This window comes from Sprattus sprattus (genome assembly GCF_963457725.1).
Source record: "Sprattus sprattus genome assembly, chromosome: 18".
In the NCBI taxonomy this organism is placed as follows: domain Eukaryota; kingdom Metazoa; phylum Chordata; class Actinopteri; order Clupeiformes; family Clupeidae; genus Sprattus; species Sprattus sprattus.
In genome coordinates, this window is record NC_137916.1 from 13,449,613 (window position 1) to 13,474,119 (window position 24,507).

Below are 24,507 nucleotides of genomic sequence, written 5' to 3' on the forward strand. Positions count from 1 at the left end.
TTGATTAAGTCAGCTCATTTTCAGGCTATGAAATGTAGTGTTCCCAGGTCTGTGGAATGCTTGCTCAAATGTAATATAAGCTACTATAGTATAACACAAATATCTGAGCAAGCATGTGTACTCCGCTGTTTTAGCTGCATTCTCAGTATACAGCTTGGCCTTTTAGCTTTTTCTGTACCTTTCAAAAACAATTTTTTTACTCATAGGGTTCCAGTGGTTTTCCTGGATTTGCCGGATCCAATGGAGAGAAGGGAACCAGGGTAAGGCAATGACTGGCAGAATTTCAAACGCAGCGAAACACCTTTATGTAAACATATACTAACCAGTGTATCAGTCTACGGTGTCAATAGAATTGATGTGTGTAGGCCTAGATTGTTATTACTTGAGACCGTTAGCTAGTTAACTTTTCAGCAATTCTAATTCAGATCACCTTTAAGCCACAGTTAGTGAATTTAACCTTACATTACAGCAGCTACATCTTATCTCTTTCAACCTTTACAGCACAGTCTGTTTCAGAGTGATTTTAAACAGTGCTCATTTCTTCACCTTCGTAGGGTGGTGCTGGCAAGTCTGGTCCAAGGGGGCAACGTGGTCCAACGGTACTAATTTCAGTTTGCAACATTTGTAGTATCAATCTAATTAGACCTTAATGTACAGTACATACCGAAATTGCAATGTCAAGTGTATTTGTTTGTGTGTGGTGTGTCCGTGTCCGTGTCCGTGTCCGTGTCCGTGTCCGTGTCCGTGTCCGTGTCCGTGTCCGTGTCCGTGTCCGTGTCCGTGCCTGTGTGTGTGTGTGTGTGTGTGTGTTTGTGTGTGTGTGTGTGTGTGTGTGTGTGTGTGTGTGTGTGTGTGTGCGTGTGCGTGTTCGTGGGTGTGTGTCTGTGTCTGTGTCTGTGTCTGTCCGTGTGTGTGTGTGTGTGTGTGTGTGTGTGTGTGTGTGTGTGTGTGTGTGTGTGTGTGTGTGTGTGTGTGTGTGTGTGTGTGTGTGTGTGTGTGTGTGTGTGTGTGTTACTAAGGGGCCACGGGGTGGAAGAGGTGCCAGAGGGCCAACAGGAAAACCAGGTGCAAAGGTATGTGACTTCATCTTCATTGATTTGAACACATGGTAGCATAGAGATGTGCATTGATGTTATTAATTACATAATGACAAAACTGTGAGAGGGCAAGAGAACAAGCACAGACAAAACTGGGACAATACACAGAAAGGCAAAGTATTATGCTAAATATAAATAAAAAGGCTAGCCCGATACTAAAGCATAATAACAAAAAAGGCATGTGATTGCACAGATTTTCCTTTAACTATTAAGGTATTATCAGCTTGTTGTCCCTGGCTAAAATGATTCAAGGCTTCTCAACCCACATTCTGATGAAAATAAGTCTCTTTAAGAAAGAAACAAACCTTCCAGAATTGCTAAGAGCAACATTTCAATGTAAGCCTTAGGTTTACCTGTTTAAAAAATGAAAAGTAACTTTTTACCAATGGGTGTGGAAGTATGGAACCTGTCAGAGGTCAGTGAGGCCAGAGGAAGGGAACATTGACTCAAGTGCAGACTAGGAAAAGATGGATTGGTAAAAGATATCATTTGGAATTCTGGCGAAAATCCCTAAAACAGGTCCACAATCTAAAATTCTGAACACATGTAGTCAAGCAGGCAAGGCGATGGCACAAGTAATACTAAGGCAATAGTCCACATTGTCAAAAACAGGAAAGCAGTCAGATCCAGTCAGATGTACAGAGAGATGTAAAAACAGTAATTCATAATAGATTTTAGAATAAGGTCAGAAATCACAGCAGGTAAAAACAAAACAAAAATGGGGAACAAGGCAAAAACGTAATCCAGGGATTTACACTGAAAAAAGTAATCCAGGGATTGTCAGTGGTCCAGCAATAGCAATTTGAAAAAGGTGTTGCGGATCTGACACAAGATAATCCGGCAACAGTGCTTGTCATGGCTTGGCTTTTAAAGGTGTCATTATCATGTAAAAATGTTACCTTCCCAGTCTACCATGCCAAAAAAAAGAAAAAATGGTGGAGGGAAAGGCTCCGTTACAATTGTTTATAATGAGGGCTGGTAACTCATCTTATATAGTTCCACCCATTTTAACATATGACGGCCTATAGAAACAGAAGGAAGATGGTGCCCTCTACTATTACAGTCAGAAGAGTTCCCTCTCTGTCAATTCACTTGGAACAATAAAGATAGAATGGGATGTCACTCAGCCAGATGCGTGTGCGTTTTGTTGCCAGCTCAGATGTTCACTCTCGAAAGCTGTGTGATGGAAATACTTTTTGGTCCAACATGACCCACTCTTCTCCTCTTAAGCACGACCCACACCTCGGGCTATGTCTCAACCTGCAAATAGTGACTCAAATAAAAGATATCCTTTTTTGAGTTCATTAGATGTGGGCTCAATGAGACTTAATACATACCGTGTTCAAGCCTTTCTCTCTCCACAAGAGGATCGCAATAATGACTAATCCTGCTCTGGCACGCAGTGTCTCCTTGGGTAGAGCCCACGGTTGGCAGGGGTTTACAGTTACTGTTAACAGTTTTGAACAGAAGCACTCTGGCTGTTATGAGGGAAAAAATAAACCTGATGACAGCAGTTCCTCACTCACAATCACAGAGCAGATGGTACAGCTGCTATTTTGTGGTTCCCAAACTAAACCGGAGTTTGTGCCCAATACCAGATCTGCGTGTGTTTTGAACAAGTATTTGAGAGTTTTCAAATTCGGAATGTAAACACTAGCTCAGCTTCTGCATTCCGTCGTAATGTTTACCAAACATTTAAGTGTCTGGAAGCAGCTGTCTGTCTGCAAGACTGGTATTCTGGTCAGGATAGACAACTTAACAGTAATATCTTAAATAAATATATATATTGTCTCACTCTCTGTTGACCTGCAACAGTTATCAGTTATCTCTCCAGGGGGATGCTCTTGTGAGAGACCCCCAGGTTGTTGCGCAGATTTGGGATCAGTTTGGAAGGGCCAACGTCGATCTTTTCGCACCCAAAGAAAATGTGCACTGTCTGCTGTTCTTTTTAATGCAGGATGCCAGCGCTACACTTGGCACTGATGCCCTGGCACATAGATGGCAGACGTGTCTTCTGTACGCATTTCCCCGGTGGAACTGATTCTACCCACATTGGATCGGTAATATCAGGAGGGCCTTTCCTTGGTTCTGGTGGCCCTCTGTTGGCCAGCTAAGCCATGGTATGCAGAGATAATCAGTCTCCTGGCAGACGAGCCTTGGTATCTCCCGCTTGCTATATGCTTTATGAAGGGAGTGCAGCAGCAGAGGAGGCGACCTGCACTTGTACGGGCATCGCGTACATATATTTCAGGCACTCAGGAGTTTTGGTCATGTGACCAGCTCTTTGTCTGTTTTGCTAATCCAGCCCTTTACAGGGTGCTGCCCAATCAGCGGCCCTAATACTGGATTGTGGTTTATAACAGCAAGGGCCTGCCTTTGTCTGAATGTATGTATGCTCATTCCACTAGGGGGTGGTAGCCATAGATATATAGATAAAGGCTAGATGGCACATGGCGGCCATTTTGCGTCAGTATAGCTCGCTCACCCTTAACATTGTGTTGGTAGTGGTACATACTTTTTAAATAACCAGAACTTGCTCAATTTTCAACCGATTTTCAAACGGTGTGGTTTGTTGTAAACGTAAGATATTTCTTATGGCACTGCATACTTGGGAAAGGTGCAATAAATACACATGCACAAGCTATTTATGTAAAATCAATATCAAGGCTACTAAAACTCAGCATACAGAATGGCAACAGGAGATAAATGTATACTATTATTACCACCTTTATAAAAGCAATATTACTGATATAATAAAATAAAGGTGATCCCACGGGGAGTCTGACATCTTCATTGGCTTTGGCAATAAAGTCAGCAATTTCCTGTCGAAATCATAATGTAAGATGTTTAACAAACCAACCCGATTGGAAATCCTGTGCAACTTCAGTTTTATTATGTGCAACTTAAGTTATATTGAAAAGAAAGAACAATTATGCCTCCCCAATTGATGTAAAATGACTGATACACAATAGCCGTGATACACAATAAAGCTGCACATTTCAACATGTTCAAGCATCCAGAATTATTACCAAGGTAATGACGTTTGTAAATCAAGTAATTTGTTAATCCGTCAAGATTTCCGCAAGATAAGAGTTTAAACGATGATGAAGATCACTGACGTTACCTAACGTACCACTGATCCCTCCCGGAAGCTATACTGTCTAAAAATGGCCTACTGTGCGGTCGTTCAAGAGTCCGCCGTAATACATCTAGCCTTTATATAAGATATCTATGGTGGTAGCATTCAGATCTTTTCTGCTTGCTGGCATAGATTGTGGACAGCTAGCTAACCAGCTTAGTCAACATTAAAGATGTGATGTGGTGCTATGATGCTATATAAATATTACATATAGTTTCAGACATGCTTGTTTCATACTCTTGTACAAGTATCTGGGTCTAAGAAGACAGTGTAACACATTCCATGATACGTTTCTTATTCAACTTTACATGCCGCCATGTCCTATGACAATGATGCAAGCAAGTGTCAATGACAAAAGTAGCTCTCTCTCTCTCTCTCAGATGAATTGTCAAAAGTTATCCTGCAAGAAATAAAAAAATTGTATACAATCTTGTATTGTATTGTATTTTAAATATTTCCGGAAATTTTTTGAGTTTGAGCCAGTAAACTTGGAGACATTATTGGAAACGGACAATGGATTTTTGAGTTGCTTTCAGTCAGAGTTTATGTGACTTTGTTATATTTTCCTTTCAATCAGAGTTGATGTGACTTTGCTATATTTACCATACTTTATAGAAGCATCTCAGGGAATTATATGAAATACTGAGGAAATGTATGATACGACCCATTTGTATGATATGACCCATCATTCTCAATGGTCTATTCATTTAGCAGTTTTGCTGTGCTCTTTTATGTTGTCAAGTCTTCATTGATATAACAGGTGGGAGAAACATTTCCAATAGTTTTGCAAGTCCTATAGAGGATACAAACTACCCAGAAAAGACTCAGGTTCCACAGGTTTCCTGAGTTTATGAAATTTGATCTAATATAACATATAAATATATTTGATCATATCTTAGGGTTCCTCTGGGAATGATGGACCTCCTGGTGGTCTGGGAGAAAGAGTGAGTGATCGCATGTTTGGAACGTTCTTCATGCTGTTTTGATCTGTTTTGTTTATTATTATTATTATTATTATTATTATTATTATTTCTACTTAACTGTTGAATTATATCTTAAATTCTTCAGTTGAGAAACCTGATATTGTATCACCCTTAGCTGAACTAAAGTTTAAAATAGTGAATGGTTGATGACTATAATGACAAACTAGTTGGTATCAATTCTTTGAGTTGAAAAATAGATAGATATATAGATAGATAGATCCTTTTTTAATCAAGAGGGAAATTTTAGAACTTCCAGTAGCTTGAACAATAAGCACAACTCACAGGCACGCATACACAAATCACATACACATAGGGAGAACATGTTCAAAATTAATGGGGTGGGTCATTCCACAGCAAGTCATGCAATGGATTTTCATTATTAAAAAATCTGTTTAATAAATGCTGCTGTAAAACTATATATTTTTTCTTAAAAATGTTTAAAGTTGGTACCCCAGGGCAAAAACAGTAATTTTGCTCTGCTCGGAATCCATGGATATTGTTTATGTATATCAGTTATCATGATTTACTACAGCATTTAAAAGTGCTTACTCAGAATTGTGTACCAGAATAAGGACAGAATACGTGTAAATGGTGTTTATATAAGAAACACCCATATTTTGGGTTTGCTCTTCCCAAAGCGCATAACTGCCTGCATAGCGCACAGGACTTTAGTCAAAAGCAGAATAAGCATAGACTGAAAAGCGAATAGCTGCACACTTTTTTTTTTTTTTTTTACTTAGGAGAATCCTAGGTCCTTTGACATTGTGATTTGTCATGGAATGACCCACATGGTCCAAACTGAACTTCCTCAAACTCAGCATGGATAAATGTGGAATTGAAATGATACTTTTAATATTGATCTAATTTACATTATGTGCTGTATCTTGTTATGTATATGTAGCTGTTTAAAATGACTCTTTCTTTTTCTTTAGGGTCTACAAGGTCCTCAAGGACCAGTGGGAGGGCCAGGTCCTAAGGGCCCAAGTGTAAGGCTGTTTTCACATCTGTTTCCTCTGCCCCCACTGGTTTCTTTTCACATTACATTATTTTGTTGCAATCCATGGTCCGTTTATGTCATCAACATGGAAGGAACATGCAGCTTTTATTTACCAATATCACTAGGCAAAAAAATGGAACGCAACATTCTATTTTTTCCCCTGAATCTTTTCATTAATTTGGTAATTTTTCGCTCAGCCGTTAATGATGTGAAGGAGGTTTTTGTGATGACAGGTGGCAATGCAAGATGAATTTCTAGCTCATAATAAATCATAATACACTGGCAATTAAGATGCACGCATCTGTCAGAGCATCCAAAAGGATTTCCTTCACCAATAATCAATAATAAATTGGAAACCTTAATACACTGCCATCTGTTGTTGCTTTGTCATTATTTCCATAGGGACCTGCTGGAAAAGATGGACTACCTGGTCACCCTGGACAGAGAGGAGAGACAGTAAGTAAAAACTCCAACTGTTTTAAAACAATCTTGAAATACCATATGATGTTTAATGTAGACACATAGATCTCAATATCTTCTATTGTATTATGGAGTTTTTACTTAAGATAATTTGCTTTTTCTTTCTGTAGGGCTTCCAAGGAAAAACCGGACCACCTGGGCCAGGCGGTGTCGTTGGCCCCCAGGTAACTACAACAGAGAGTATCTACATTTGATCAGAGAGGCTCATATCTGTGTGAAACTGTTATCATGAAACCCCTTTATGTTATGAATGGAAATGAAAAGCTGTTTTCAGTGTGATCATAAACCTACACTCATAAACCTCCTTCAGGGCTCCACGGGAGAGACGGGGCCTGTGGGTGAAAGGGGACATCCGGGCTCTCCAGGACCTCCTGGTGAGCTAGGTCTTCCAGGAGCCGCTGGAAAAGAGGGTGGAAAGGTACAACATCTATAACATAATTTTGTAAGTCAACTGGAATGTGTGGATTGCTGCATTTGCTCGTGTTGATGGCTGGGGCCATGTTGTGGATGCCACTATCCATCGTCGACATATTACAGATATAGAGTCAGAGTAACCACTTACAAGAAGACTTGGTTTGGCAGAGAGGTGTTGAGTTTTTAACAGTGAGAAGATAAGGGCTAAATAGGGGAGTGGCCATCAGTGGAAATTGAACTGGGGCAGTAAAATAACAGACAACAATAAAACACCACACAAGTCTTATGCAGATTTGAAAACAGATGCCGAGTTGGCAAATATTCTCCCTGAACAGGTAAACATTCGGCTTCAGCTAAGGCTAGCTAACCTTAATTAATGTATCATGGCTACTAGTAGGGATGGGCATTTTAAGAAATGTCAACATTCAAGAACTTGCATTCATACTCTGTGGTATGTGTGCAGCTGGGTTATCATGGCAGCCGGTATTCGAATCACACAGCCGGTGAAGTGATCCCAAGTAGAGCTGGCTAAAGCTCTCATGCGAACACACGTTAATGTACTGCTGTCGGTTACACTCTAGGAGCAATGGGCCACAGCTGTTTAGTACTTAACCTAACCCAACAACCAGTGTTGGCCATAGAGGTCATCATCCGAGCATCACGGTGGGTAGTAGGAGAACAGTTAAAAACCGACTGATGAATAAATAAAATGAGCCTGTCAAAAGCCTGGGATGCAGGAACGATGTAACCCTCAAGCACATAGACTAAGTGGGCCACCTTAGGCAGGCCACCATCACGGCCTTGGGAGGTATTAACAGCTGACTCCCCTGCAGGTTAAAATTCTGAAGCCTTCAATTCCTTTTCCTACCTTTGGGGCCTCATAGATTGTCAATGGCCACAAAAGCAACTCAAAGGTTGACATACTGGAGAGATCGATCAGATCATTTGACAAAGAGTGTCTACGTCTCCCTAGGTGCCATAGCAACATAGGGCTCTATGGAAAAGGCATCCTGGAACTTCCTGAGAGCTCCAAAGTAAGGGCCTGATTTACTAACAGGATTGCGCCCATTTCTGGCGTAAAATAGCGGTCGTAAACATAAAACGGTATTTACTAAGGGGCCGCAGCGCATATTAATGCCTGTGGGGGAGGTAACGTGGAGGTGGGTGGTAACGTAGGCGTGAGGCGCAATTTACGTGGGAGGAGACAAGGTAAGTGCGCCTAATGATGTCATGCGTGGTATTTACTAATCTGCCTGTCGAGCGCACGTCTCCAATTTGCAGGATAATTCTCCGCCTCATAAAAGCACGTCTTAACCAGTAAGCGCATTTCCACTGAGTCTGAATACGTTGATATGGCAGCAGTAATAAGAGCAAGGCGAAGACATAGACAGAGGCAGCGCACAGAAAGAATTTTTTCAACTCGTATAACACTTTTTCAATTAAGCGAACCAGAAATCATTAGACGGTACAGGTTAACCAGCCACGCAATACTTCAATTACTGGACCAGATCAGAGACGACATCTAACCCTCCAACCGGAGATCACATTCCATTCAATCAGTTGGTAAACATTGCAAATATTGGCACCGGATCATTTCAAACAGTTATAGTATCAATATTCACAAATATTCACACAGGTACTCGAAGCATTGCTATGGCGCACTGGTCAATACATTTCCCCACTGCCACAGCTGAAATTATAGATATCAAACAGGACTTTTTTTGAAATCGCAAACTTTCCGAACGTAATATGAACCATTGATTGCACTCACGTCCATATATATTGTAGTGAACCCATGTCCCTTGTAGAAATAATTAATCTCGCCATGTACACATCTATATTGTTATAATAGACAGTTTATGCATTAATGCCACCAATAGCATATTCTTTATAATCGTGTTCTTTTAAACATCTTGCTGTATGGCGGGCAGAACAACAATATAGCAGCACATTGAATCAGGTTCAGTGATTGAGCGAACGTGAACCAATATATCTATCTCCAATTCGCTGAAGCTTAATTTTCTCTTCCTAAATAAATACCACGGAAAATGCGGAAAAACACCATGCGTTAATGTGCGAACGCAGTTTAAGCAGCGGTCGCAATGTTAGTAAATCAGGCCCTATATAGGGCGGAGTAAACACAGTTTGCCCAGCGCAGATCTGGTTTGATAAATACCAAGTAAAATGCGCAAAAACACCGTGCGTTAATTTGCGAACGCAGATTAAGAAGCGCTCGCATATTAGTAAATCAGGATCTAAGGCTGGAAATGATGCTGACAGAAACCTAAACCTCCCCCACCCTAGCAACTGGAAGGAAGTAGCCCTCATTTGTGGCTACATAGCAGGCTAAGTCAGCCCTCAAACACCATTGGCCATGTGCAGCAAAGAGAGTGGAGGCCTCGGTACTGTCCTCGTACAAGGCCACGCCATCTCTTGCAGTCAAGGGGATGTGCCGGCATGAGATGGCAATGAGGTGTGCAAAGGCCGTCTCTCAAAGTGAAGCAAGGACAGTGTATGAGATGGGTGGGGGATGAGAAGAGAAAGTTCTCTTGGATGGAACTGTGCACAATTCAAACCAGCCTCAATGTATGAGACGTCCTTCCATCTCCCAGGAACCACAGTCAATAATAATAATAATAATAATAATAATAATAATAATAATAATAATAATAATAATAATAATAATATCTTTATTTTGTATTGCGCTTTATCAGATACCCAAAGTCGCAGATTACAGAGTCATAGAGGAGGGGGGGGGGGGGGGGGGGGGTAGTACAGACAGGGGGGGACAGTACAAGCAGGAGACATTTACATTTACAGGCAAAGAAAAAGGGGGGGGGGTATTACAGACAGGGGGGGACAACACAAGCATACACAGCACAAAAAGAAAACAGAGTTTTGAGATGTAACAGGGGGTAGAAGTGTAGGCAGTTGGGTAATGGTGGCTAGGGATAGGGAAGATCATAGGCTTGGGTGAAGAGGTACGTTTTGAGGCGGGACATACAGGAGAGCCTGAATCCTGATACCCTCCCTCAGGTCATATACCTGTTCTCCATGATCCCCACCAACCCCTGAGACAAATGGTTCAAAAATCTAGACTCTCTGACAACCCATTTCTACTGGAAAGACAAAAAAGCAAGAATCTCACTCACAACCCTACAAAATATGAAAGAACTAGGTGGACTTGAAGCACCAAATTTGCCAAATTACTTCCTGGCAAATCAACTACAATATTTACTCAAATGGACTCAACATCATACACCTACCTACCCATGGCTCAACCTAGAACAATCCCTATGCTCTCTGGTTTCTATTACAGACCTCCCCTTCCTACCACAGTCAATACAAAAAATGGATTTCTATCACAACATTACAATATCCTCAACTCTGACAGCTTGGTGGAAAGCCAACAAAATCACCAAATCCACCCTAGCAACATGCAGTCTCACCCCCATTTTGCACAATGCACCTATCTACTTCCCCAAATGGCACCAAAAAGGAATTACCCACCTCCATCACATATTCGAAAATCAACATTTCATTTAATTTACCGCATTTACCCAGAAATATGGCGTCGGGAGAGACCAATTTCTTCAGTACCAACAGTTGAGATCTTTAGTCAAATTCAAAATGAAAATAACCAACAACACATTGCAGCCTTCTGAATTAAGTGAACAACTCTTAAAACTTGTGAACCAACCCAAAAAAGTTACTTCTCATATCTACAAACTCATCTCTACCTCTAACCGGTGGGGAAAAAAAATGGGAAAACGACCTGGCACTATCTCCCGACCCCAATTTCTGGACACAAATATGCAGCAACATCTTTGCAATGACTACCAACACCAACCTTCAACTCATACAATATAAGACCATTCACAGAACCCACTTCACCCGTAGTAAGATGCACAAAATGGGTTTTATTGACACTGACATCTGCCCACAATGCACTTCAGGGAACACAGACTCCTATCTCCACGCCACCTGGTACTGCCAACCTGTTCACTCATTTTGGACCACCGTTATTGGAACACTATCCACCATCCTGGAATGCAGAGTCCCAATGTCTCCGACACTTTGCCTTCTAGGAGACACCTCAGAAATCCCCCTCCTGTCACAACATAAAATCCTAGTACTCGTCTCTCTAGCTATTGCTAAGAAAGTAGTCTTTCAGAACTGGTTATCCAAAACATCCTGCCATCTCAAACACTGGTCCAATCTCTTATCAGAACACATATCAACAGAAGAAATGTATGCTAGGAAAAATAACAATATATGTGCCTTTAAAGACATCTGGAATCCTTTTATAACCTTTCTACAAATTTAGCAGTAGCGTAAACCACGTACATCCCCTACATCCCCTTCTCCCTCCCCCTTCCTAACACTCCTCTCTTTCCCCTTTTTCCCATCCCATTGGGCTATCATATGCATAATCACAGACACACACACAAACACACACACACACATATACAACCTCAATTACACCTCTTTCTAGCTTTACTCTCCCTTTCAATCGCCATTAATGCAGGCACATCTCATCCCCCTTAATTCACACATTGCAGGCACATCTCATCTCCCTCACAACTGGATAATGTCCTGTGTATTTGTCTGCTTGCCTGTCTGTTGGTCCTTCTACTTGTCTGTCTTTTGTTGTGTCTTTTGGTCTGTCTGTCTGTCTGTCTGTCTGTTTTTTGTTTTTTTTCTCACACTATACTAGGGTTGGCTGTTTTCGGAACGGCTTCAATTGTTTGTAACTACACTGGAATACAAATGCAAATATTTAAAAAAAAAAAGGAGAGCCTGAATCCTCACAAAAGCCATTTGATTGCTAATGGTCAGAAGCGATCTCCTCCTACTGAAGCAAGTACAGAGTACACGGATAGGAACATGGGTATCACAGTAAGATAATACAAAATAATGTAGTAGTTCATATACGACACAACAGGAAAACAGCAATATTAAGTTCCATCATTCACCAAAACATTGCTCATTATTTCTTATGGGTTGCTAAGGGTCTTTTGGAACCATTTATATAATCTACAAGTGGTTGTGATCATGGAGTCTAAGATATTTGATAAATTATGTCATTTTGTAGTGATGTGATTTGGAGAAAATGTACTTGATGATAAGAAATGATAACTAGCTAAATAATATTACAGTTAAAACAGAGATTTTAGACACGTTTGTTTGCAACACTATATACCGTAGATTCATCCAAAATAATGAACTGCTACCTAGTTAGCACATATTGTTAGCCATGTTGCTATAACTTCTGACAACAATTTATGTATTTTACTTGCATTCACTGTTATTTCCTTCAGGAAATGCAAATCTAGTTTAATTAGTTGTTGAGCTCAAATATCAACAAACTTTCACCAGGGTCATGCAATCTACCTTTAATTCTTTTACAAATTGCTGCATATTTCTTGAGATAATATTATGATAAGTAGAATTAGGATGTCCTCCCCACTTCTATCAGCTAATGTCAAAGGTGCACTACATTCATCATCAACAGATAAAAGAACATAGAAAAAAATTAAGTAAAGATTCAAAATGAAGCTAAAAGAACATAGAAAACATACATAAATAAAGTAAATAAGTAAAAAGAAGATCAGTTAACAAAAAGCATCTGGCAACAGTTGGGATACTGATGACCTCTGAAAAGAGATTACGGAAGCAGAGAAGGCTAGCAGCGTGGTATAATGCTCAAACTTATGCACATCAGCAAATTAAGCAAAACACTGAAAGGAACGGCTCTCCATCTCTAAGAGACATTTTCTGCCTGGCAAGAAGGGATAGCTTCATAGCTCACCTCAGATGCCCTTTCTCCTTCTAACCTTTTTCTAGGGAAGGTTCGTGTTTTTGAGCTGGGTTCTGTTCAGGGTTTTATTCTGTTCCAATGGATTTTGTTTTCTTTTTTTATCTCAGGGAGATCCGGGTCCTCAGGGAGGAGGTGGGAAAGTCGGACCCTCTGGACTGAAGGGATTCTCTGGGCAGAGGGGCCTCGCTGGGGCAGCTGTAAGATCAACTCACACAGATATCCTTAGCTAGCAAGTTATCTTATAGCACAAACTGTGAAGAGTCTTTCAACATTCACAATCAAATCAAATTAAAATGTGATTGACTGCGTAGAATGCATTTAATGTATGGCGATTGGGCCAACCTCATGTCATCAACATGTGCTAACACTCTGTGTTCAGAACTCGTTTTGTTGTATCATTTTTAAAGTGTTAGGTCTTGCTGTTTAGACTCATTTTTGGAAATCATCAATACATTTATTTTTTGTAGGGGATAGGTGGTCTGAAGGGAGGGGAAGGCCCACAAGGACCATCTGGTGTTTCTGTAAGTATTTCTAACAACATTTATTGATGTTCAGTCTTCAATCCCTTGTAGCTCAAACCAGTGATTTGCAACTCATATTGGGTTATGCTGTGGCGGATCACGTATATGCAACGTTCAGAAGGGTGTATGTGTTCATATAAGTTTTTTTTTCTTTCAAACCAGGGATTATCGGGAGAGCGAGGGGCAGCAGGTCCAGGAGGGCCCATTGGCCTCTCAGGACGTACAGGCCCACAAGGAGGTCCAGGTCCAGCTGGAGAAAAGGGTGGGCCGGTGAGTAGCACCTGCTCCCATGATTGTATGATGAGTGTGTTGCCTTTGCCTTATCTTTTTTGCAGGACATGGTAAGCTCTAACAACTAAACAGCTGGTGAACTACTTAGGACAACTGCTCTGTCGCTGTAAGGAATGTTAAACCATTTATCATAATCTGCAAGTGGTTGTGATCACTGAGTTAAAGATATTTGATAAATTATGTAATTTATCAGTGATGTGATTTGAAGAAAATGTCCTTTATTTCAGCCGGTGCAGCTAGCTGTGTGTACTTACTGCCTGGTTGCTAGCTAGCTACGGTAACATTTAAATGGAGAAGTGTAATTTCTTTGAAATGATAACTAGCTGGATAATATTGTAATATATATGGTATGTTTTATTTTCATAAGGGTGAGAAAGGTCCTATGGGCCCTGCTGGTCGTGATGGAATACAGGGTTCAGTTGGTCTGCCAGGGCCTGCCGGTCCTCAAGGCCCACCTGGGGAAGACGGAGATAGGGTAACATTTCTTCTTTAGTTTTATCAGAAATAAATAATCATTAATCATGCATATTAAGTTTTTTGTTTCCTGTGCCAGGGAGAAGTTGGAGGACCAGGTCAAAAAGGAGGCAAGGGAATAAAGGGAGAGCATGTGAGTGATTTTAATTTACTACAATGCATTACTGCTGTGGGAAAAGTGAACAGGAGGAACCTTTGTCACCAAAAAACTAGCAATTTTCAGTGTCTCCTACTGCTCTTTTTCTTCTAAACTTACGGATCATCCACAAAATGTCGTGGAGATCATACATGTAAAGTTTAATGAGATTGTGAGGATGGGTATGCAAGATACAAGATAAATTGCTTAAAAAAAAATCAATATATATACTCATAATGTTACCATTATAATTGTGATTTGTAACATGGATCTTTACTTTGCTGTAAGTAGCATTAGAAGATGCACAGACTGTGGCCATGAAGGAATGCATATTGTTAGCAAAAACACTCAGATGTGTCAGTGGCATTTAAACAATTCTCAGTTGCCATGAAGGGACCCAGTAATTACCCAATATGTACAAAACCACCAGCACCTGGAGTTGAAACTTGATTGCAGATGGAATGGAATGTCCACTGTAGTCAGCTGTAGTCTTGTCAGATAAATAATTGAATTAGGAAATGCCAAATAATCTGATAGCATATTAAAGGTATTGAAGTGATGATCTGATGGTAGAGTTGATTTCTGGTAGAGCTTTTAGATCTCTGCCATTTGTTAACACATCAGGGATATAGTCACAGCGATGTGTAGGTGTATTCACATTCTGAGAAAATTTTTGATTTTTGATCATCATTAAAAAACTTTTATCTTCTCACTGTCTAGGTTATATTATACAAGTACAAAGTAAGATTGTGGCAAAGCATGGACTGTTTTCTGTTAAAGTAATCGGAGCCACTGGTTTGATGTGACCAATTTTGATTCTAAATAAATACATACATGTCCTCATCTGTCCCACTTTTTCTAGGGTCCTCCTGGTGCAGCAGGTCTCCTTGGTGTACTTGGAGCGCCTGGTCCAGCTGTGAGTATGCAGTTTGAAAACTGCAGTTATACAGTATGCTTGTAAGGTACTATTACTATTACAAGGGTAAGTAGTGTAATGGAACAGAAAACAATGACGACAATTAACAGTAGGAAATATGGCCACTGTATCAGTATTAGCATAATGGTATGCTTTCAAGTAGGAGAAAAGAAAAACAAAAAAAACTCCATTATTTAATACAACCTTTCCCTTTACAATGTATCATTAATTCTCTCTGCATCATCAAAGCATCACTTTGAGTGATGCCTTAAAGAATGCAAGGATAATTACCTTAATTATTATACAAAGAGTATTGCTTACAGCAATGAGTTCCACTCATATATTTCAGACACATGTGGTTTGGTGTATAATGTCAAGTATGTTTGAAAGAATTTTCAGATATATTTTGTAAATGACTGTCATTTATCAATTCTGTTGAATCCAGTCTTCTCTTGTCATTAACAACATCATGGAACATCATGAAGTATTCATCAAACATGTACTGGGCTGTCATGGAATTAAGGGCTATGGACATTTTTTGGTGGGATGTAAACAATTAGTAGATATCTGTGATATTGATTAGTGATCATATGTTTTCCAGGGTAGTGATGGTGAATCTGGACCAAGGGGTCAGCAGGGCATGTTTGGCCAGAAAGGAGATGAAGGATCGCGAGGATTTCCGGGCCTTCCAGGCCCTGTCGGATTACAGGTGACAGTCTTCATTTACGTGTCATGACTGACATGACTAATTCATTTTGGATGAGGAGATAGCTAGCTAACTAGGTGAGTCACCACCAAACTAAAATGTACTTTGTGATAAGGCATCAGTTAAGCTATAAGATATTGTATTCCAGTATACTACCTGCTTGACCTTAGATGAAACCACACAATAGTTTTGAGGTTAGGTACCTAGATAAAATTGTCAGACAACAAAACTTAAGATTTAAATCTTATATGTCTATGTGTAGCTTAATAAACTAAATACCTATCAAGCATGGCCTTGTCTTATCTTTAAATTTCAACCTTAAATGTGAGATGAATTGTATTCCAAATTGATGGATCTTGAATGTAAGAATGTTTTTTGAAGCCGGATATTTTTTTCAAAAAAAAATCAGTACTTGAATTAAAGGCTATGTTACACAGCACCTTCCCAAATGGATACCTTCAGTTTCCTGTTCAGAATTTTTTATCTTGTGATCAAGGGTTGGGTTAAAATAGAAATAATATATTTTGCAGGTATGTTTTTCTTTTACAATATATCACCTTTAAAATACACTTTATAATAACAATAAATAGAAAAATGTCTACAATAAATAGACAAATGTCCAGACCCATTGAACTTCCACTAAAAAGATTAAAAGGTTTAGATGTAGGGACCTGCAACAGAACCTCATTTCACCTGCCACCTCAGCAACATTATGGTTTCCCCACTGAACATTTTGAAGCAGGTATTTTGGAAGAGACATCTATGGAAAAAAATTATTCGGTTAAGTATAGTGCTTTTTATAATCTGCCATGTTAAATATTTAGTTAACTATGTTTGATCAATGTACAAACACTGTAATCATTATAGGGTCTACCGGGACCACCAGGAGAGAAGGGGGAGAATGGGGATGTTGGTCCAATGGTAAGGTTGTGGTGTAAGCCATTTCATTTGTCAACAGTTTTGTTAGTGGTGTACTCTAATATGTTGTTACTGCTCTTTCAGTTTTTCTTCTGTACATCTGTTCTTCTGTATTGCGCTTTTTTAATAGGGCCCTCCAGGTCCGCATGGTCCAAGAGGTCCCCTGGGTCCCGGTGGCGCTGATGTATGTGTTACTGTTCATCTCAGGCATGTCATACCATTGTTATTTAGTTTTTGGTCTTTTACATTGGGTGTGCCTTATTAAGCGCTGCACCTTCACAGGGTGCACCTGGAGGTCAAGGAGGTGTTGGTCCAATGGGAGGCAATGGAGAGAAGGTGGGTGCTGTCATCTACTCGCAGTGTAATTTATATACAGGTAGTCATTTTTTTCGAATTAGAAGTAAACTGATTTACTTCCAATAAGGGACTATCAGCAACGGCCATGACTTTCATTCTTTGAATTTGGAATCTTCTGGAATCGTCTCTTCTTATGTTTTTCAGTGTCATCAGGTTATGTCATGATGTCTCATTATTTTGTACCTGGAACTGATTCTTTTAATGCTAATTCTTATCAATTCTCTTTAGGGAGAGCCTGGCGAAGCTGGAAACCCTGGACCCTCAGGAGAGACTGGAACAGGAGTATGTAGATGCTTATGAGTTTGGTCTAGAAAGTCCTCAAAATAGTAAGCCAAGCAAGGGATGATCATGACAGGGGATATGATTGTATCCAGCTAGCTGGTGAGGAGAGCAGGCAAACCTTAGGCTACGTAAGCAATCCTATCAACGGCCACCTTAACTTCTGTTGTGAATAACATTAGTGTACAGCAAATGTACAGGTCATTTGAATTGTCAAAATGGTGCCTGATTGTTGTGGAGTTATTTTTTGTTAAATGAAATTCAGAGATTTGAACGTCTTGTTATGGGTTGAAGCTTTTGAAGTACTTTTGTTGTGTTGAGCATTGAGGGACCATAGAACTAAAATAAAATGTAACAGCAGTTTCTGATCTTTGCAGGGGCTAAGGGGTGATATAGGAGAGAAAGGAGAAGCCGGTACTCCAGGACCTGCTGGACCTCCAGGTTTGAGGGGTCCTTCTGGAGACGATGGCTCCAAAGGCAATATTGTATGTAAAACTCTCAACTAAAATAACCTAATCTCCAATGATTCATCATGTGTGATCCTCATCACTAAGAGCTATGTACGCTTCCATTCATTCAACACAGGGTCCTTCTGGCTTTCCTGGAGATTCAGGTCCCCCTGGCGAACCTGGTGTTGCGGTAAGTTTAAAATAATTAAACTTCACCGTTCTTCCATTAACTATTTTGGTGTGGCATAGTAGGATATGATACAGTATGGTACATTCGGGACTAGTACCTATGTGGATTTCTATCTAAAGTGGTACCACTGAAGGTAGGTGGCGTCACCAATAGTTGAAATCTCACAAAACTTGTTTACAAATAACAAAGGAGGAGGTGTAGGCTAACATATCTTTTGCTTGGTAGGCTATACATATGTATGATTTAAATAGGCTGATTAACCACTGTGCTGCATTTTTATTCAGCAGCCTACAAATAAACCAAACGTTTTACACTTTATGTTCATATAAGGTTCATTCTATAGTGGTGTGAGACAGTCAGACGGTTTCAAGTCAGTGGACAAAGACAAAGTTAACCTGTTAAAAGCATATACTGTGTAACCTAATTTGTGATCTCCTAACCTCTAATGCGCTACATATGCCAAGTTGCTCAAAAATAATCTTTTCATAGGGACTTGATGGTTTGTCAGGAGACAAGGGAGATGACGGAGAAGCAGGCCAACCTGTGAGTTATCTTTAATGGTATTTTTGTAAGCTATCAGAAATGTTGCAGTATGCAGCCCCATGTCTTATAAAGTATGGCAGTATTTTGCTTTTCAAGACAACTTTTTGTTTATTGACTCAATGGTGAAGATATGGTTACAATGTATTATTAGTCACTGGAAGAATAACTAAGATATTTGATTTTTAGGGACCGTCTGGTCCATCAGGTGAAGCAGGTCCCCCAGGGGCTCCAGGTAAAAGGGTAAGTACATTAACTTTGTGTCAGAGCAGACTGATACATACTTCCAAAATAATTTTAGGAAGCCTTAAGCTTTACTAAAAAAAAAAGACTACAAAAACAGTTTGTAAAAATTCTGTCAGCTGTCAGCTGTCCCGCTCACACACTGTAAATGTAATGCCTTGATTGGTTAGCTTATAACTTATATCTTATAACAAAGGAAAAGGGCTGAAATTCCATAAAGCTGATACAAGTGGTTTCTGTGGGAGAGAGTTACTCCCTCTGGTGTGTACTTTGGGGTTTGTAACTTTGCAGACTGTTTACATGCACAAAAAGCTATATAAAACAATAAAGGAAAGGGAAAAGCTGGAAAAGAATAATAGGTCATCTTTAAAAAAAGAATGTGACAGCATGCAAGAGATATAGGCCAGAGATTTAGGCCAGAGCTATGTTTCCCAGATCAAAAATGGGTCAGATAAATGAAAAATAACATGTAATTTAAATCTCATGGGTTTTTGGATTAATTCAGTTGACTTTTTAAATGTAATCTTATAAGTATTTTGTGGTAATTTCAAACTTTAATTCAATACATTACGAAATGTATTTTCATGTATTTATTGTAAACAATCTCTCCCGGCCCACACTTTTGGAATCACTTGGAAAGAAAGGGTATAAAGCTTTAAAAGTACCTAGAACTTCCTAGACCTGGTTTCCTAGAATAGAAATACACAACAAACATGCGGCTGTCCTACCAAATTAATGAACTGGGCAAGCGGGCCAATTGACCAATAGGCTAGCTACAACACTGAGAGGGTGCTGCAGCCCATTGACTGAAATGGGAGAAACAGTTCAGGTATCAGGAAAGAAGCTTCTATGAAACCATTCAGGTGAAAGCAGCATCAAGCCGTGTCTGGTGTTTGCTACAAGCAATTTAAGAAGACATCTTTTGGACTTTCTGGTTTGTCTAAAATCTATATTTAGCTTGAAAGTAAACCACCATGCATCCACCATTGCACCAAGCAAGGTAGTGGCACCATTATGGAACTGTTGAGCTTTGGAGTTTGGAGTACACAAGTCTTTTTTGTGGGGAAAGTTGATTCATTGACATTGTTATGCTCCACAGGGGCCTGCCGGGCCAGCTGGGAAACAAGGAAAGCAAGGAGAGAAGGGATCAAAGGTATTGTATGAAAGTTCTTGATTTTGTTTTCCACCAGACCATACCTAGATAATTAATAACGGTTCCTTTTCTGTATTCCCTGTGGTTTTAAAATGGGTATGCTTATCCCTTCTGAAAGTAAATCTAACTTTTACACCTATACATTGTAGGCTTATTAGTCTTAGTTTGAAATCAAACAGTATTCATTAGAGATCCCAAGAAACAGTTTATTAAAGGCACTGTTCCCACTGGTGGGAGCCCCCTAAGGGTTAAAGTAACATATTAAGTAACCTAAAATTCTGATTCAGCTGCCCTTATTTGGAAACGTTTTAATTTTGGTAACATTTACTTTCGGGAACAAATGTCAGCCATTAACACATAACGTATCGGTATTCCTAACTGCAAACTTTGCTTTTAAATATATTTACTTTTCTGTTAGCCATATATGTTATGCAGCAGCTACTAAAGCTAGCTTTGTTTATTGTTTCCATATCTGTAATGCACAGTTTACGGTCAATTTAATAGATAACAACATCATTGGCTGTAGATAAAACATGACCAATCAAATAACCTTAAAAACATTTGAAACCTTAAGGTCATTTACATTCCTGTTTACCTGTCGCGAAATAGTCAGAACAGATTTTGCTGTGAGGAGAAGGCTGGACGTTCAGTCTGTTAATTATGAGCAACCACAGCGCTCTCCTACGGTGACACAGCTCCTCGGTAGCTTTCCCTTAGTTTTTCTGACAGTAGGGATAGCAAAATAGTGAACTCCTTTGCTTTAGTTGCTGTTGTTGGTACAGCCGTGTATGACACAGTTCACCATTTGAGCATCTCAATAATTTTTAACTAACGTTAGCTTGTTGTCAGTCAGTTAGCGCCCTCTGCTGTTGCTTTCTATGACAACAAAATGGCCCCAGCAGGCTATTGTGACGTTGAATGAATAAGGCTAATTGGGCATTGATTCTATTGTTATCCCAAATGGAGGATTGGTTCTATTGTTGTCTCAAATGGGGCATTGATTCTACAATGGAAAGAATTGCAAAGGATTCAAATCTGTCACCCAAACACTCAACGATCCCTGCTGCGACTGAACATTTTGACTATGATCATCACCAACGTTCCAACGTTTCAAAATCGTGCTTAAAAATCAGGAGGTCTGTTCACAGCTTTAGCTAGGTGCTAGGATGACACTTATCGCTGGTAAAACCACACAAATTAAATACATTAATTTTTGTCTTTGAAGGGTGAAGCTGGTCCTGAGGGACATATTGGAAAAATTGGTCCTGTTGGTGCCCAGGGTCCATCTGGAAAGCCTGGTTCAGAGGGCCTTCGTGGTATCCCTGGCTCTGTGGTAAGCAAGCGGGCTGTTTTTACCAGTTAAACTGGAATTCACTTAGATGTTGTGTCTCATGAAAGTGTGCCGTTTCCAGGGTGAACAAGGACTCCCTGGTACTTCTGGTAAAGATGGCCCCCCAGGACCTATGGTAAGAAGTTACTGTCTTGAAGATTCAATTGTAAGATTTGTTTCAAGTTGTTTAATACCTCTTAGTCACATTTCTATCCTTTCTTTCCATCCAGGGCCCACCTGGTCTCCTTGGTTTGCGGGGTGACCCCGGTTTGAAAGGAGAAAAGGTAAAATATTTATTTAAGCATCAATGCAAAGCATTGACAAATATTTTAATATCTGTGTGTCCTATATGGTTCATATCATACCACATTACATTTTACAGTCAAAGTTAGAGGTACGTTTAAAAACACACCTTATTTTCATACGATATAAAATATATAACAAATTCACACCTATTCATTTTTTTAAAGCCATAGCAGCATTCAAAACCTGTAATTAATTAATTAATCATGCTTATACATTTCTATGGCAGTGGATGTTTAGTGATTGGAGTCTTGTTCGGCTTTAAATTGAAACCTCATTTTTTTATTTATTTTTTTTTCATTTTATTTTTTGCTTTTAGACAAACATGGCTTTGGGAGGGGTCATTTCCCCCCCCCCCCCCCCTTTAAGGCCTGTGGTGAATGGAGATTAGCCAGAAATATTAGCAATATGATTAGCAGTGATTACTTATCCAAAACTCATAACCACTGACTAAAGTGGACAGAACCTAAAGCCTTATTTAATGTTACAGACCACTAGCACTATGTAGGAGAGACACAGGATCAGAGCATAGATGAGAGTAAGATACGTGCTATCTATATCTACGTATCAGCAAACATTAACGAACGTAGCCTTAACTTCACGTTGTTTCAGTCCAAGGAAAATGTTCTTGATAAGCTATTTGTAACCATATCACTAACAATCTGACTTTGCTACCAACCTACCAGCCCAACCATTCAGCTGTAATGTGTCAAAGCATCATACACCCACATGGTTACACCTTAATACATTACAATTGTCCATATATCCAGGGCCATACAAAATTCCAGCCCATCAACATGTTGTGTCAGAAGCACAGAAGGGAGGGTGTAATGTGATTGCCTGTTGAGCTTAAATGACAACCTTTTGCAGACTATACCTTTAATTGATAAGGTGTAATACAGCCACAAACTGGGCAAACTGTGTGGCTATTGACAATTCATACTATTTGTACAGACTCCTGGTTGTTTGTTAGTCATTTCAGTCATATTTCTTCTATGTACAGTATAGTAATCTATATTAACACTGTACCAAGTCTCACAATAAAATCTGACACTGAATTATTTCTTACCCCAGGGTCATCCAGGTCTCATTGGGTTGATTGGTCCACCAGGAGAGCATGGTGAGAAGGGAGATCGTGGGTTACCTGGTCCACAAGGAGCAGGTGGAGCAAAGGGAGAGACTGTAAGTTAATATAGCAACACCACAAGAAACAGACAACCTATCACAATTGTGAGATAATCTGTACTGCAAGTTCCAATAATTAGGGTGTGCTGACACCACTTTTTACTTATCACGTACAAGTACTGAGCACTCCATTTTAAGTATTCACCAATATGAGTACCAATTCAAATACTTTCAATTACATTTACGCTTCATTTCATCATCACCATGTTCAACAAAATGAGTAGAATTTAGAAATCTACTGTTAGCAGTATCTTGCTCAAAGTAAGCACTATCAAATCCCTGTAATTTTCCACTAATGTCTCAACTCTACCTTAGGTCAGATAAGCACACAGATAGCAAAAACGGTACACAAACTACAAATGTATTGGTTGATGTGTTTCACAGGGTCTTGGTGGAGGTTTTGGTCCTCTTGGCCCCCCTGGTCCCCCTGGTGTTCCTGTAAGTTGTTTCCTGTTCCAACATTGCAGATACAGTCAAATGTGAAGGCAGCCACGTAAACACAGACATGAGACCATGCTGCATTATGAACTAAGTTACAATTAAAGTACATTAAGTGCAGTGTTTTGTGTTAGTTACTGTGTAAGTAAATGTTTTGAAACAGTACTTGTTTATTTTTACATGCATATTTTTTTATGTAAAGCAGCATTATATTATCATTCATGGAGCCTTGCTATTAACTTTCAAATGAAGACTCAAAGTTTTCTCTATTTTTAGGGACCGTTGGGAGCTAAGGGATCGAAGGGATCAAGCGTAAGTGACAGTTCAAATCTATCCGATACAATTTAATTTGATTATAAGTTTAGTAGGGGTGTAAATCTCTCATGAAAAAAATGATTCGATTCGTATCTCGATACATGGGCACGATACGATACGAGAAAAGATGTATGTTGATAAAAAACGATACGATACGATGCGATTTGATTCGATGCCGTTCAATTATTGAAAACACTAAGTCAGACATCCCAACCTGCAAAAAATCATTTCAGGGAGGTATTCCCCCCCTAGGCCTACGTATTTCTGTTGTGGTCCTTAAAAGTTATAAAAGCATAATATCATTCTATTGGCTAGTCCTATGCAATTATTTGTTAATTATGTTTAAATATGTAGATTACTTTTACTATTTATTATATGCTGCTAATATTATCCTATTTATGTTAACTGCTTTTATTAGTATTCCATTGCAACTTTCAACAAGTCTAAGGAGCTTGTTGTTTTCATGTAGCCCTGGCAACTAGCTGGCATGAATAATATATATGCACATGAAATTAAACTTGTTGAACACACCTCAACATGTCTATTAGAGTAATTTAACCCACCATGGGCAATGCTGAAATCACTGTAACAGATAGTACAGCGTGCAAGACGGTCATTGTGATTTACTTTTATAAGACAGGGGTACACCTTTGTGTAGTCTGTTGTAAAATGTCTTATATTTTCTTTTTGGAGGGCACTGTCCCTGTGCCATGGTTCCTAGATACACTGAACTGATTAATTCGGTTCGGCAGAAGAGATAAAAGCCCGTCCACACTGAAAATTGGAGACTTGGGATGTCTGCACTGGCATTTGCACTGTTCATACTCTGCTT

The 24,507-nt window shown here is 39.6% G+C and overlaps 1 protein-coding gene across 1 annotated transcript in view; it reads left to right on the top strand.

Moving 5' to 3' along the window:
* Nucleotides 1–24,507, top strand: part of LOC308379013 (collagen alpha-1(XI) chain-like) — an 83,078-nt gene that overhangs the window by 50,600 nt on the left and 7,971 nt on the right. Inside the window, exons 32-61 of the mRNA XM_080856054.1 lie at nt 207–260; nt 555–599; nt 1,020–1,073; nt 5,136–5,180; nt 6,152–6,205; nt 6,619–6,672; nt 6,807–6,860; nt 7,007–7,114; nt 13,039–13,128; nt 13,399–13,452; nt 13,615–13,722; nt 14,111–14,218; nt 14,297–14,350; nt 15,216–15,269; nt 15,871–15,978; nt 16,843–16,896; nt 17,024–17,077; nt 17,176–17,229; nt 17,479–17,532; nt 17,907–18,014; nt 18,115–18,168; nt 18,658–18,711; nt 18,898–18,951; nt 20,051–20,104; nt 21,330–21,437; nt 21,517–21,570; nt 21,665–21,718; nt 22,812–22,919; nt 23,307–23,360; nt 23,637–23,672. Coding sequence (XP_080712180.1) covers nt 207–260; nt 555–599; nt 1,020–1,073; nt 5,136–5,180; nt 6,152–6,205; nt 6,619–6,672; nt 6,807–6,860; nt 7,007–7,114; nt 13,039–13,128; nt 13,399–13,452; nt 13,615–13,722; nt 14,111–14,218; nt 14,297–14,350; nt 15,216–15,269; nt 15,871–15,978; nt 16,843–16,896; nt 17,024–17,077; nt 17,176–17,229; nt 17,479–17,532; nt 17,907–18,014; nt 18,115–18,168; nt 18,658–18,711; nt 18,898–18,951; nt 20,051–20,104; nt 21,330–21,437; nt 21,517–21,570; nt 21,665–21,718; nt 22,812–22,919; nt 23,307–23,360; nt 23,637–23,672 — 1,998 coding nt within the window. The remainder of the gene's footprint in view (nt 1–206; nt 261–554; nt 600–1,019; nt 1,074–5,135; nt 5,181–6,151; nt 6,206–6,618; nt 6,673–6,806; nt 6,861–7,006; nt 7,115–13,038; nt 13,129–13,398; nt 13,453–13,614; nt 13,723–14,110; nt 14,219–14,296; nt 14,351–15,215; nt 15,270–15,870; nt 15,979–16,842; nt 16,897–17,023; nt 17,078–17,175; nt 17,230–17,478; nt 17,533–17,906; nt 18,015–18,114; nt 18,169–18,657; nt 18,712–18,897; nt 18,952–20,050; nt 20,105–21,329; nt 21,438–21,516; nt 21,571–21,664; nt 21,719–22,811; nt 22,920–23,306; nt 23,361–23,636; nt 23,673–24,507) is intronic.